Source organism: Leptinotarsa decemlineata, unplaced genomic scaffold, assembly GCF_025532065.1.
Source record: "Leptinotarsa decemlineata unplaced genomic scaffold, Ldec_3_MD MMD2_tig00000035_RagTag_RagTag, whole genome shotgun sequence".
In the NCBI taxonomy this organism is placed as follows: domain Eukaryota; kingdom Metazoa; phylum Arthropoda; class Insecta; order Coleoptera; family Chrysomelidae; genus Leptinotarsa; species Leptinotarsa decemlineata.
The window spans coordinates 12,053,159-12,068,397 of NW_027412540.1; the positions used below are offsets into that span (position 1 = coordinate 12,053,159).

General features: G+C 35.9%; 1 protein-coding gene and 1 pseudogene across 2 annotated transcripts in view; one reads left to right on the forward strand and one right to left on the reverse strand.

Annotated features, from left to right (window-relative positions):
* Positions 1 to 15,239, reverse strand: part of LOC111507868 (capon-like protein) — a 212,815-nt gene that overhangs the window by 46,237 nt on the left and 151,339 nt on the right. For both annotated transcript variants that reach the window (XM_074171896.1, XM_074171895.1), the window contains one exon: positions 3,696 to 3,867. In XM_074171896.1, coding sequence (XP_074027997.1) covers positions 3,696 to 3,867 — 172 coding nt within the window. The remainder of the gene's footprint in view (positions 1 to 3,695; positions 3,868 to 15,239) is intronic.
* On the forward strand, positions 779 to 1,275 carry LOC111507869 (small ribosomal subunit protein eS25-like; annotated as a pseudogene).

Consider the following 15,239-nt stretch of genomic DNA (forward strand, 5'->3'; position numbering starts at 1 on the left):
AGTTATGTATTCCCATGGTTCCATATTATGAAAGTGTCGTCAAAATATATCAAACCAGACTCAGGGATTTTTGTGGGCTTCTTCAATGGCCAAAGTTTCAAACCACTCCATATATATGTTGGCTATTACCCATTGGCAGTCCCTCATCTTGCGTAAAGAATTCGTCCTTCAGTTGGAAATGGCAGTTTTGTACACTGCATCCTAGTAGTTCCATGATTTATTGTATCTTTCCGGTCCCCATCTTCGGATAGCTTCCTCTGTATGATTTGAAGTACTTTTTTTAGCTGATCTTTTTGATTTTTATATATTCTTTCAGGGATTTCAAATCAATGTATGTCATACTAGTACTATGTTGCTGTATCGCTGCTGTTCCAATGTTTTGACAGAATCAGAATCAACGAACTTAGACGTGCGTAGCGTTATAGAACAGTGCTTCCAAAAAATTGTTCTACAGCGCCATTTAGTGGCGAGTTACAGGAAAATTGATAGCCTTAAAACCTTCTCTATGAAAAAATAAATATACATGTCAAGTTTCATTACGATCGGTTGAGCGATGTAGAGGTTTATCACTTACCAACTAACCAACAAACATCCATTTTTATATATATAATTAGATAATGGAAATCCGACCTAATGAAATAATAGGCGATTGATCGAATATTAACAAATATATTAGTTCGATCGTTTTACCCGAGTAATTCCTTCATGAAAATTTCTTGGCGTTTCCTTGGCTTCTTTCTGATATAAATAGGTGGAATCGTTTTTGAGACTATCGTACATGCCAGCATTTGGAAAATCTACAGTCTTTTTAACGCATTCTTCTTTGTTCATGGCTACTACAATTTTGCCTTTATCAGCTCGCGTGAAAACAATGTTATTTGCTGCAGATTTGTCTTTTATGAATTTAACTAGTTTCAATTCCGGATTGAGGCCTCTCAAAAAAGATTCCAAGTCAAATGCTGAACATCCACAAAAACTAAAAAGAAGGAGAATTCTGGTGGTGGGAAAGCTAAAACGAAGAATTGGTTTAAAGGAAAAGTACTTAACAAGCTGAATAAACGAGTACTTTTCAATAAAGATTCTTATGAAAAACTCTACAAAGAAGTATCATCCTATAAGTTGATCACCCCATCTGTAGTCTCTGAACGTTCGAAGATTCATGGCTCACTCGTAAGGAGGACTCTTATCAAGTTACAACAAAAAGGATTGATAAAACATGTTGTACAGAATAGGGCACAGCTGATCGATACAAGAACAACAATAGGGGATGACTAAGTTCCATAATTCAAAGATAGAATGTACCTTGTAAAATAAAAGCCCAATTAAACAGCTCTTTCAAATAAAATATTTTTAAAACTCATCGCAGTTATTCAAAACCACACCAATTTCAAATCATACTATTTGATCATTAGAATTCAAGATATCACACTCCGGAAAAATGCGATGTAAAGAATCTGTTCCCCAGTATTCCTCCGAATGAAACGATGACACTTGTAGAGAATCCATTGGACGAAAGGTCTATCAATCCTATAATGAAACAGGAAATATTAGACTTGCTTACCGTTTGTTTGTCACAGAATCACTTCCAATTCAATGAAATTGTTTACTAATCCTGCAAAGGTTTCATAATGGAAAACCCACTTAGTCCCATTCTGACAGAAATTTTCATGGACAGTAACCCACTGGTAGGAAGTTTCGTGTATTGGTATAAACATGTAGATGATATCCTGGTATGCTTCACAGGAACGATCAGACAATTGACTAACTTCTTGAATTTCATGAATTCTCCCCACCCTTCCATTACATTCACCATGGAGATACAAAAGTACGTAAAGCAGGACATACAGATATTATCGTTCATAATTCGTCTACCCACTCTTATCATTCCAAAGTAACAGCATTCAACAGTATGAACCACAGAATGATAAATGTTCCCTTGTCAAATGCGAATTTCAATAAAGAACTGAATATAATAAAACAAATAGCCGTCAACAATTATTATAATAGCAGTCTAATACATTCTCTATTATCAAAAAAGTTACAGCCAAGCTGAGGATAAAATTTATAGAATCTTAGCCTACTCAGGCCAACCCACCATGAATATTTCAAATTTTCTCCACAACAAAAGTGTATATGTTGCTTTTTAAACCAATAACTTAGTCATGCACATTAAGAATAACAAACATAAAAGTTCATTTGAATATCGAAACACGGTGACGGTTTTTGTAAAACCCTTTATAGTGAAAATCATACAATAAACTGTATTAATGAGTTTTAATATGGATTTTCATCAAGTATCTATACTATTAGGAAATATTTGAGTAATACAAAAAGGTACATATAACATCCCAAAACAAACGTCTCTTGGATGACACTCATAAACAAATAAAAACTAAAAAAACGTCTTCAAATGGCTCGAAATAATTTCAATTGAGTTGATACCTAACTTGCTTTTGTTTGAAAGTGAATGAAAATGTTTCATTGGGAATTTCATCCCATTGTTTAATATGACTTGAAATCTCTGAAAATTGAAATGAATAGCTGAAAATAACAATCAAATTAGGAAGAAAATAGTGGTCAAGTAGTCCCAAGCTGAGACTATCCACAGGGACGAACACTGGTTCAAGAGGAAAGTTAAAGAAGCTGGATATATGTTTTCCAACGATGCATTCAGCAAATCTTGCGCAGGGATACGCAAAATATAGAAACCCGTAATCAACTGGAAAACGATCAACTTTCTCCAAACGGCTGAACCGTTGATGCGGAAAAAGCGGATAGGTGAAATCCCCCCAATTACCTATAAATAGTCATCTCTCGAAGAAATAGTCAAGCCGTCACCCGATACTAACAATGGATTAGACAATAGAAGTCAGAACTAATGGAATTCAACTAACCACTACGTTTTCTTTATTTTCTGTCTGTAATGAATCAAACATTTTCGTTTCAGTAGAGATATACAGAATTTTCGTCGAAAGAAAAGTACACAGTTTCTTCAGCTGAAAAAATGAATGGGATATAGGATGTATTCATGATATTTCTACTGTATTTTTGGGTATATAACCTCCACAATCTAACCAATAAACAAAACTGAATCAATTGAGGATCTGCTGAAATTCAATATAGGGGAAATTGAAAGGTTCACCCCGAAACGTTACCACTATAGAGTTCAATTAGTCAGTACTCATCTGTCGTACTCGTGAATACATTGACTAATAGGACTCTTCAGTTAATTTAACTTCGTTCATTTCCCAGATTTGTAAGGTTATGTACATTGAAAAGCAGTAAGAAATATTGAGTTCTCCACAAAAAAAGCTCTCAAAGAATATTTATGGTATTTTGAGTCTTATTACAAGTGTGACTAAACAAACGTTTCTCAAATGACACTCATAAATATATAATTTTCAAGTCGTTAAAAAAAGGACAAGATATTTGGTCATTTCTGGAATGATGAATAATATTATCATAGATGACTGACTCGAAATTTTCTTCTCTGAAACACGATTTTTCTATCGATGGTAATTCGTCAGAAGAAATTAAGATTATCAATGTTTGAAACTGATCGGACATGAGTTATACTTATGTGTTAATGTTGACTGTTTCACCAAATATTTCAAAGAGAAAAAATGTATATATGATATACCATCATGATTTGAATTATTTATAAATCATCAGTATGTAATTAGGAATTAACTCACCTCTCTTGGGCTTATCACTATTAATATCACTTAAACGGTCGCTAAGTAAGTCTTGCGTAAGCGTATCTTGTTCATCTTGATCCAGATGTTCATTTTCGGGAGCATTTATCGAAAGTTTATGGCACACTTCAAATGCTTGACCTATGGTTCGCACAACTCGCATGGCTTGGCTCTGTAACAAAAACATTCTGCAATGTTATATAAACATAAATTTTTCTCTGTATTTCATTTGGAGGTTTTATCAGTGTGTGAATATTTGTTTGAAGGTGGTTGACAATGTTTCGTGGTGCCACAATCTGTTTAAAAAAAAAATCTGTTTTTCCGTTAACCAGCTGTCGCACCCCTACGAACGACAACCCTCAGAAGTCGAAACTTGTGCGAGCTATGGATTAACGAGGTCTTACCTTTTAACGTGTGATTCCTAACACGGGTTGGACGATAGCAAGTGAAGATCGATCGTTCAGACTAGGGCTTGAACCACCGACCAACACGGCAGTCAATTCGAGTGAGTGAACAAAGCACCCATGCCGAACCGCTTGGCTATCGACCGGATACTAACATCGAAACGTCATGAAGTAGCTTGGCTTGGAATCTTTTAATTTTTTTGTTTTCATTTCTTGTTAATGATTTTTTAATACAGTCATCACCCGAAGACGATTGTGGATACTAACAATCGAAACGTCGTTAAGTAACTTGGCTTGGAATCTATTAATTTTTTTATTTTTAATTTCTTCTTAATACTTTTGTAATTTTTATCTCGTGTTAATAGTTCAATCATTGATTGTTGCCTGTATTTTATTCCATTGGTAATTTCAGTTTTTTCTTATAATTTTCTATAGATTCAATTCATATCATACCAGCTTTTACCGCGGCTTCGCTCGCATTTATGCCATTAAAAAAGTGTCAGTACAACTTGTGCTGCACGGGCTCGCGATGAATTTTTGGATAGATCAGATTTTCGCTTCCCAGGCATTTTTAGAGAGAAACATAGTAAGACTTGAAATCAGTGAGTAAGAAATAATCAAGTGGCATCTACCCACAAAAATGACACCTAACCTAAAAATAAAAATGACAGAAGAAATTAACAATGAATATAGAAAAATTCCAAACAGCTGAAACTCTAGTCAATTGGATTGGAATGGATATTGTCGGGACTATGAATAATACAGTGCGACGTTATTCCGGTATTGAGGGTTGGAACTTCATTACTGGAATGCTAGATGACGTTAAAGTAGATAGATAGATGATCGGTTGAGTAGTTTTCGCATAAAACCGTAACAAACAAACTTACTTTCGCATTTATAATATTATAGTCTATTTCAAAAGAGTGTAGAGTAATAAAATCTCATTAAGTATTCAAAAGCGCTACAGGGTGATCCGTCAATAAATTCTGTCACTTCCCTAGTCCGCATTGCAAAATTATGTCGTTTCATAAAGAGCAGGTAGGTATCACCCTGTTTTAAGGGATTTGTCCATTGTTATCGACGGATAAATACTGAGCCAGAGGCGTGCTAGTGGGATAATTGCCAAAAGAATATGCATTCATAAAAATTATATTAAAGGAAATAAAAATTTGATACAGCAGAACAGTGTTATTAAAAAAATATAAAATGTAACAATAAAATATATACGAACCGAAATCGGGAAATACTCACAAACACACACGAACGAACTTTACGTATTGAAACACTTGTGGGGACTTTAAATCAATTTATTCACAAAAACGACAAGAACTTTACTGGATACGTTATTACAATTTGACACTTGAACAATACTAAAACTGTGAACTTCCCTTAACGTTTAACAACACTCTATTTATACCCTAATTGAATGTTCTAGAGATTACTAGGTACAATTTTCGAGAACCTTCCGAGAAAATAATTATTCAGACTACCCTTAATTCTAAACCCTAACCTAAGCAAAAGTGTCACTGTCACTGATACACTGGTCTCTGTCCAGATTGCTTATCCCGCTACAGTATATTTACAATTCAATTAAATTATTCTACATCAGTATAGTCTTCATCCGAAGAACTGTCATCATCCCCTGGTGTTATAATTATAGGGTCAACCACCTGATCGACCAAGTTGTCCAGTTCCCACATTTTATCTTCCTCTTTTAAAACATGCTGGATTGCTTTTTGCCAGTTTTCTGATGTGATTTCCATAATGGCTTGATCAAACAATACCTTGACATCTTTCATTTTAAATGTGGTATTGTGCCTTGCAACATATCCTTTAACTTGTGCCCATATAAGTTCTATAGGATTTAATTCGCAATGATATGGCGGTAGGCGCAGCACAGTTACTTTATAGTTTTCTGCTACATCTTCTACGGCATATTTCATGAAGCGAGATTTATGTTGTTTTACTATGGCTAGTAGTTCCTTCTTTACTGAATTCGTCTCAAACTGAATACCTTTATTTGACAGCCAGTTAATAATTTCTTGCTTTCTCCAAGCTGAAGTTGGTACCTTCTCTAAGCGCCTTGAATGGTAGCTTGCATTATCCATAACCACGACCGAATCAGCTGAAAGAAATTTTAACATTTCCCCGAAGTAGTCTTCGAAGACATCCGAATTCATGTCCTCATGATAATCTCCCGTCCGGCACGACTCAAAGCTTAACAAACCTTCTTTTAAAAATCCGTCTTCGCTTCCAATGTGAGCAATTATAAGCCTCTTCCCTTTTCCCGAAGGCACTTTAATACCCGTCGAAAGGCCTTCTATGAAAGCTTGGCGAGAACTTGTTATATTTTTATCTTGCCACATTTTTTTGACTATATAACCTTCGTTTATTTACGTCTCATCAAGATAAAAAATTTTCTTTTGCTCTCTGCGGTACTGCTTTATAGTTGTCAAATATTTTCGTCTCCAGCAAACAATTTCATCACTTTCCAGTAATAGTGCCTTTCGATTGTGCTTTTCCCAGGCAAAATTCATACTTTTTAAAGTTTTCCATAAAAGTTTTCTAGATATCAAAGGAATATCGTTATCTTGGCTTATCTCGATAAATATTTTTTCAAGAGTGGGTATTTCCTTTTTAAAATAAAACGAATGAACTTTTCTTCGAATGTCACATTTGGTGTCTTCATCTAAGATTTTTATTGGTCTTCCTGATTTTCTCTTGCATGGACTTACCTGGCCTGATATCTTTCTTTCTCGCAATAATTTAAAAATCGTGGACTGTCCAATTCCAGTCATTCGGGCACATCGCTCAACACTTTCTTGCACAGACAAACTAGGGTGATCGTGTTTTATGCAATCATATACATTTAAAATTATAACTTTTTCGCAAACAGATAGCGGAGAATTTTTTACACTTCTTTTCTTTGGAGTAAATGTCCCCATTTTATAACTTTTTCACTATTTCTATATCACAATATCACTGTACGTTTAATTGGTGTAGTAACAATTACTATTATAACTCGAATGTTTAAGACACCATTACAATATATTTAAACCCTTTTTCTTAATTACCTGGGTTTAATAGGTATTGCATGATTGGTGGGCAGGGTCAAAAAGGGATTATTATAATGACATGGCACCTCGGAACTAAGTGTTAACCCTTTTTTGAGAAATCATGCTCAAGTATATGAACCCAAATTGCATATTAAATAAGTTTACAAGAACCACTAAAATTAATCTTAATCTTTTTTTAAGAAATTTTACTTACCTAAATACATGTAGGTACTTAGTTTTAGACCAAATTACTTCCCAAAAATGGCCTTTTATTATTATCTATGTCTGTAATTTTTAATTTACTTTAATTATTAAGTTTAATAATCCTAAGATTTGCCTACGCCCATGGACGACAACGAAATTCAGGCAAATTTTATGACACTTCATGATTTATTACTCTACACTCTTTTGAAATAGACTATAGTAGGGATAGGGTTAGTAGGGATTAAACAATGGAAGTCTGAACTAATGAAATGCACGTTTGAATATTTGTACTATATTCAACTGTTTTTCAATGAAGTTACAGTTGAATACAACTCAATAATTGTGTTTGCAACATGATGTCTTATTTCACTACGCAACCATGAGTTTTGCAAGAATATTCCGGTTGAGTAAAATTATTGGGGTGAGTAAAAGATATTCTTGATTCTGTGCTGAACGCCTCATAACAAACGATTCGAAAATATTTTACATTATTTGATCATCTAGGTTGCTTATCTAAAGACATGAATTCAGGCGTTAAATCACTGCCTGTTCCATTGATTCAGACCACAAAAGAGGTTATTTTCCATTTGAAGAGTTTTCTTTAAAACCACCATTCGTGTATGACATGACAACGTCATTTTGATACAATATTTGAATTCAGTTTCTAATTTTTTCAGAATATGGTTTACTTTGAGAACACGGCTCACTTAATGTGTTTTTGAAATTCTTTTTTCTCACTTTCATCATTTTATATTTTTTATCAATCTTATTAACAGATGAATTATTATGTTTTTTGAAATACATTTTTTGTGAAGGACTCAATACTTCTTACTGAGTTTTTGGATTATAACCTTTCACAATCTTTCTTCAATGGTCGACTCATCTTAAAACAATCTTTTTTTGTTTTTCGAAACCTGACTTTTGACTCAGAATGTGAATAGCTTCAATTCTTTTGACATACTCCATACGTATGTCGAAAGAATTGAATCTATTCACAATTTGAGAAGAAAATTGAGAAGTAAATTAGAATGAATTCCTCAACAATGGTTGTACGAGGGTGCTCTAAAAAGTTTGCGACCTCAACATGAAGAAAGCAGCACTCTTAAATAAAAGATATTGAATTTCGGTTTTCATCTGTTGACAGTTACTCACCAAAATTTCAACCATTTTGTACGCGCAGTTTTTATGTAACAGTCGTTTAAGTGAGTTGATGTGTATGGGCACCATCATTAACCACAGTAAAACATTGGGTAACTGAATTTAAACGTGAGAGCTTTCGGGACGACCAACAACTACAACTACCGACAAAAACATCGCCAAAGTTAATGACGACCGCCAAATTAAAGTGAGAGAGACAGGAGAGATTATGCACATGTTAAAAGAACGTGTTTGTCATTTATTGAATCAAAGGTTTCCGCGCGTTGGGTCCCGAGCTTGCTCAGTTAGTACCAAAAACGTGCTCTAATGAACATTTCCAACGCTCTGTTGTCGCAGATTAGGCGCAATAAATCCGAGTCTTAGCGCCAAATAATTACTGTAAATGAAACTTGGATACACGATTACACCCGAAGTAAAAATACAGTACAAACAGTGGACTGCAGAGGGGGAACTGGCTCCGAAAAAAGCAGCGGCTGGGAAAGTAATGGCGACTATTTTTTGAGTTAGTCATGGAGTTATTTCAATAGATCGCCTTCAAAAAGAAAAAACAACTAGAGGAGTAACTACTACTAAAGGCGGAAAAATGGCCACATTTGCAGAAAAAGAAAATCATTGATGATGTTTAATGATCAAATCGATTTAGTTTACTCATCGGTTTTCAAATTAGCATATCCATATTGTTACAAGTAAACAAAATTCAGGTAAGTACTCAATTGAGCTAAATACCTCTATTATTACCTACAGTGGTGTTATCTAAAGGCTAATGTAATCAATCATCCTTAGTTTAAACTGCAGTAACGTTAGTTACAAATAAAAGTGGTAGAAAGTTTCAATTCTCATTTTTTATAACTTTTTTGATCGTTCCACAATTATCTGGGATGTTCTGGTTTCACGAATATTCAAGACTATTTCCGAACATTCCACCTCATTCCAGAATGTTCCGGGATGTTCTGAAATGTTGTGAAATGCTTTCGAATACTTTGGAATGTTCTGGACTATTCCAAGAACTTCTTGGAGGACAAAATATCCAGTCTATATATCTTAGTACTCTAATCTGTTAGTTCATGAAAATTAATAACACAATCCATGACTGTGTCTTTCGAAAGCGTTCCTTACATTATGGAAGAAGTCCGGAGTCACAAATCGACATTCCCGAACAATTATCTGTCGCAGGTCTTCTGTTCAACGCATTAATGGCTCAGGTTGTGGTCTGGATGATCCGTATTGTAAATTCTTGCAGCACCTTTAGCACATTTATTATTTCGATAATAGGTTTCAATAATTTCTATTCTTTTCTCAGTAGAATAAACCATGTTGGAATACAGTGAACAAGAATGACCGAATAATAATTCGTGAAGAAGTGACAGTGGCCAACTATCTACTTTTTGTTCTGCGACAACTAGATTCAACAAAAAGTACCAGTGCAGAAAAAACTAAGTGTCGTCCATTTTAAAATATATACTATTAATTAAATGAATTCTACAAATCTAGAAGACCTGCGACAGATAATTTTTCGGGAATGCCGATTTCTGACTCCGGACATTTTCAATAATGTAAGAAACGCTTTCGAAAGTAGACTCTACTATTGTATGGAACTAGATGGAGGTCATTTCGAACACTCTATCCGTTGATTGTGTTGCAATTGATATTACTTTTGTTGATTTCTTCAATAAAATGAGCGACAGCGAATTTTCTCTTTTTTCTTACATAGAACGTTCAACATTCAATTTCTCACAAACGAATGAACCAATTTCAAAAAAATCACAGAAGTAATAGAGGGACAAAATACCTTCTGAAATGATGTATAATTCGACCCCCATGCCATTGAAAAAAATAGTGGGGTAGTTGCAGAATTAGTTCCCCTAGAAATTAAAATTGACGTGTTCATCGAAATTTTCGATTACCCCTGACTTACAGGGGTTGCGTTGGAACGCAATGTATGTCTGCTATCCGGGGGAAGCCGGGTCCGTTCGCTAGTCAAAAATGAAATAATTCGTTTTCTCTCATTGGAATACTGAAAGCTATTCTATTCAATAGAATATTATTCTAAGCATTTCTAACATTTTTCAATCATACGAGTATGAGATACATATCCTATGAGAAATACCATTCTTGTCACGTACTGAATAGAATTATGATAATGATAACGTAATATATCATGCCTGTGTACAGAAAATTTGCCCAATTTCTATTCTTCTCGCCTCACATGATAATTTGAACCCTCAAGGTGAAAGCAGTGAGTTCGGTTCGGGATGTTTTTTGTCAGAATAGCTCATTTATTATACATGAGGAACTGATAAGGCAAGGAAAATAGTATGAATTCATGGATACAGTTAGTTGAGCCGAGTTAAAAAAATGTGTATTCTCAAGAGAACTGTTATTTTCAATTTTGTATTTTGAGTGTTATTTTCAATTTTGTGTTTTCATACACTGTCCATGTATAAAGTTGAGATATTATTTCGATTGTTTACACTAGTTTCTGAGAAAGTGTTCAAAGCAATACACAAAAACAACAAATAATGAAACAGAAAAACTCGAAAGTTAGCGGAATATATTTCAACAACAGACAGTGAAAATATGTTGAACTATCAAAACACATAGACTATTTAGTTCGCCTTCTTGGTTTTGAATGCTCAGCATCCTAATGCTCGAGAATTTGGTTCCAGTGTTTGTGGTGTTTACATTAACTAAGTACAGTTCGTGATGTGAATTCAAAACTATTTCATTTTGTCTAATTTAACATTTTTCAATTTACAACCTGAGTAAAAAAATTAAGTCAGGAGCAGGAGCTAGAGTATTCATCATTTCTTTTGAAAACATTGGTTGTGCTATATTGATACAATTTTTTTTTTGTTTTGGTAGGTTTTCAAACTAGTTTTTTTCCATAAACTCAAAGAACGTGTGGTAGTACTAACGGATGTTTCCATTACTGAAAATAATTATTAAATCATTATCTTTATTACTACCATCCTGTGTGTATAGAATGATCGTAAATAACTCATAACACGACTGTTCTGCATTCACTCATGGCGGTATAAGTGCTCAGTAATGTTTTTTTCACTGACCAGCAACAAGAGCTTTATGAAATACATCCAAAGTTATGAAAAATTCAATATATTGCTTTGCTGATGTCAGCACACTTGTCTCATCTTTATATTTGGATTCCAAGACATCGGCTGTGGATGCACATCTTCACCGGCAGCAGTGAATATCCTGATGAGGATCTAGACTAGAAGTAATTTCGAATTGGGATGAAAGTAACCAGGTTCAATTCAATGCCACAAAAACCCCGGCATCGGTTTTCTCGAAAAAGATAAATGTCTCCGAACCGGATACAATAATGTCAGGTCAGACAATTCCTCTTTCTGCTTCGATAAGTTTGGTGGTGGTTAAAATTGTCACCAATTAATATGTTTTGGCACAATCATGTCGCTGGAATTGCAAAGGCTGCTTTTCAAAAGTTTGCAACACTATTCTGAACCATAAAACTTTACATACCTCAGCAACTTTTGATGCTTTATAAAGATCAGATCAGACCTTCTTTGCAGTATTGTTCTCATGAATGAAGCTCCTCCCCCAAACATACCCTGAAGCTGCTGGATTCCATCCAGAAAAGAGCTATCCGCCTGATTGGAGACGCGAACATCACTTCCAACCTTGATAGTCTGGAAAATCGAAGAAAGGTTGGAAATTTGTCTCTCTTTTATAGATACTTCCACGGGAAGTGTTCAAGTGACTTGGCTCATTTGATTCCACCAAGAGAAATACATATCAGAAATACGCAACGGACTGTGGCTGCTCATCGCTTTGAGGTTCAACTCAGTACACCTCGAGCTTTACTGTTTGAGAACTCTTTCATTTGGATAACGGCGTTTATGTAGAATAAACTTCCCGAGAACGTTTTTCCAAATGGATTTGGAGTTGATTTCATGGTTTCAGTTATTATTCTCATCGTTTGGTTTAACTGAACGTCGACTTCATTAGTGTGAGAGCTATTTAGGCATACCGGTGCACAGTATTCTGCTGTAGAATATACCAAAGCCAACGCGAAGGTTCGCCGTGTGGTCGCAGCAGCACCCCATGACGTTCCGGCGAGTTTAGTTACTATATTATTTCGTGTTCTCATTTTGGCGGCTATATTCGTAAGGTGGTCTCTGAAAGTTAGTGTCCAATCGAGTGTTACTACCAAAGAGATATTGTTATGTTTGATGACCCTGCCATTAAAAGTAATATTGAGAGTGTCGTTCGCATTAGATAGATAAGATTAGTTAGATGAGTTATAGAGGCAGACTTCAGTGTTGCTGATGTTGGTACAAGAGTCGCCATCGTTTGAAGTGGTCGGCAAGTGCTATTAAATCACGTCCGAAGACGCCCAAAAAAGCTATGGCTGTGAGAATCTCACAGTTATGTATCTTTTGAATACGTTATTAAATCTTCGTTTAAGGCCCTCTCTCCTACTGTCTTGGTTATATCTCGAAATGTAATGGCCAAGTCGACGGCACAGGCAACCTTTTTTGATTTTGTTTCAGGTAGGTCTGCTGTGTAGATGTTAAAACATCAATGAGGCAAGTATTGACCCCTGAGGAAGGCCATTGATCAGCTTTCACGACGACGCTCGTGGTGCCATTAATACAAACCTGAAGTAATGTGTTTATAGAGAAAACTTTCTCTATAAACCAAGAAAGACTGAAGCAGTACCTCAGTGGGTGCTTTTTCTGGAGAATCGCAATTGTCATTCTGGTACCATTTCCTAAGACTACATCCGGTAACGAGTACCTTATGATTGTGATGAATTATTTCTCCAAATAGCCTGAAAGAGTAGCCTTACCCAAGCAAGGAGCTGAAACGGTGGCATAAGCCCTGTTGCAGCACCTAATTGCCAGGCATGGAGTATCCCAGAAGTTACACTCGGATCAGGGTCGCAACTTAGAATCGGATGTAAGGAAGGAAATGATGATTTTGTTGGGAATAGAAAAGACACACATACAGTCCTATGGAATGATCGAGGGGTATAATCATACCATAAATAACTACCTCTCGATGTTTTTTTACAAAAACCAACGAGACTGGAATACATTTATTCCTCTCTTTCTGTTGGCTTACAGGAGTTCCCAACATGATACGACAGGTTACATACCATCCATGTTATTAACTGGTTGCAAACTGAAGCTTTCGATAGCTGTGATGTGTACAGTCTCAAAGTATGTGAATACTATGTGAATGACCTGAAGGGGAAATTAGAAATTGTACACAAATTCGTCAGATTCAACTCACAGCTTTCCAGTGACATGATGGAGGTAATATTTGACAGAAAGTCGCTGCCGGTGAGCTTTAAGGAGGACGATGAAGTGTGGCTCTACCAACCCCAACTTCGGAAGGTTTGTGTACCAAATTGCAGAGACCATGGCAAGAACCTTAGTTGATAACCAAAAATATAAACGATCTGGTGTATAGAATCCGATTGTCACCCGGAAGCAAGTCTAAAGTTGTCTACACAGAGAGACTGTGGGTCGAGATGTTCCCTCTTGGATTGTTGTTCAGGGCGAACAACATCATGGAAGAAGGTAGTGTTGTAAATTATGCCCTCAAGAAATCAATTGTGACGTGCTCAACTCGTCGCGCGCTCGCGGCCATTCTAGAAGTGGCGTTGCTTCGGGAATAATGTTATCATCGACGTCAATGGAATTTCGGCGAAATTTCTACCGCTACCTAGGAGCACATCGATATAGTAAAGTTTCGCAGACAGTGCAGTACAGAGCGATCTAACAAGGCGATATACATTTGAATAAAAAAAGAAGTTTTATTTGACGGTGGTTGACAATGTTTTGTGATGCATTTCAGTAGTTCGGACTTCCATTATCTAATATGATATAAATTGATTCGAAATCCCTGAAAGCATCTGTAAAAAATTGAAATTGAAAGAGATTTTCTGAAAAATAACAATTATATTAAGCAAAAAAACTGCAACAACTACAAGCGACAACAAAAAATCGAAGAATTTAACTATTAACACGAGATCAAAAATTAAAAAATCATCAACAAGAAATGAAAGTTAAAAATTAAAAGATTCCAAACCATGTTACTTCACGACGTTTCGATTGCTAGTATCCACACCGTTAGTCAGTGAAGCTATAGATCACGCCGTAGACGACCCCTCCCGATATAGAAGTCCCCGACACTCTGTCGAATGAGGCCCTCATGTCTATCTCACCCCAGGCAGGTAGGGGTACACCGCGAAGGGCGGTACTGATGTCTGAGAACATTCATCCCGCCATCACAAATCAGTTATGACCCATTTGTCTCTCTGACAAAAGCCAGTCTGAAGGATAGGGGAGCTAGGCTCCAGCCTGAATGAAATCGAGATAATGAACATGTAGTAACCACAATCATCTTCGGATGATAACTGGACATGGCCGTTGCATTGGACTTATTCCTCCGAGATCTGACTATTTATAGGTCACCTATATCCCCTCTTTCCTCTCTCCGCTTCATCGTTTTCAGCGGAAGCTGACCGTATGGCGGCAGTTGGTCATGTTCCGCTTGGTTAGAGGTTTGCATATGTTCTGTATCTCTATACTAGCTTGGCTAAATGCGTTATTGGACAACATATATGAGGCTTCTTTGAATTTTCTCCCAAGTGTTCCTCCTTGTGGATGATTTCAGCTTGAGCCTACTTGATGCTATGTTGATGTTTCTCCTCGCTGTGTGTATTTCTTGTGCTC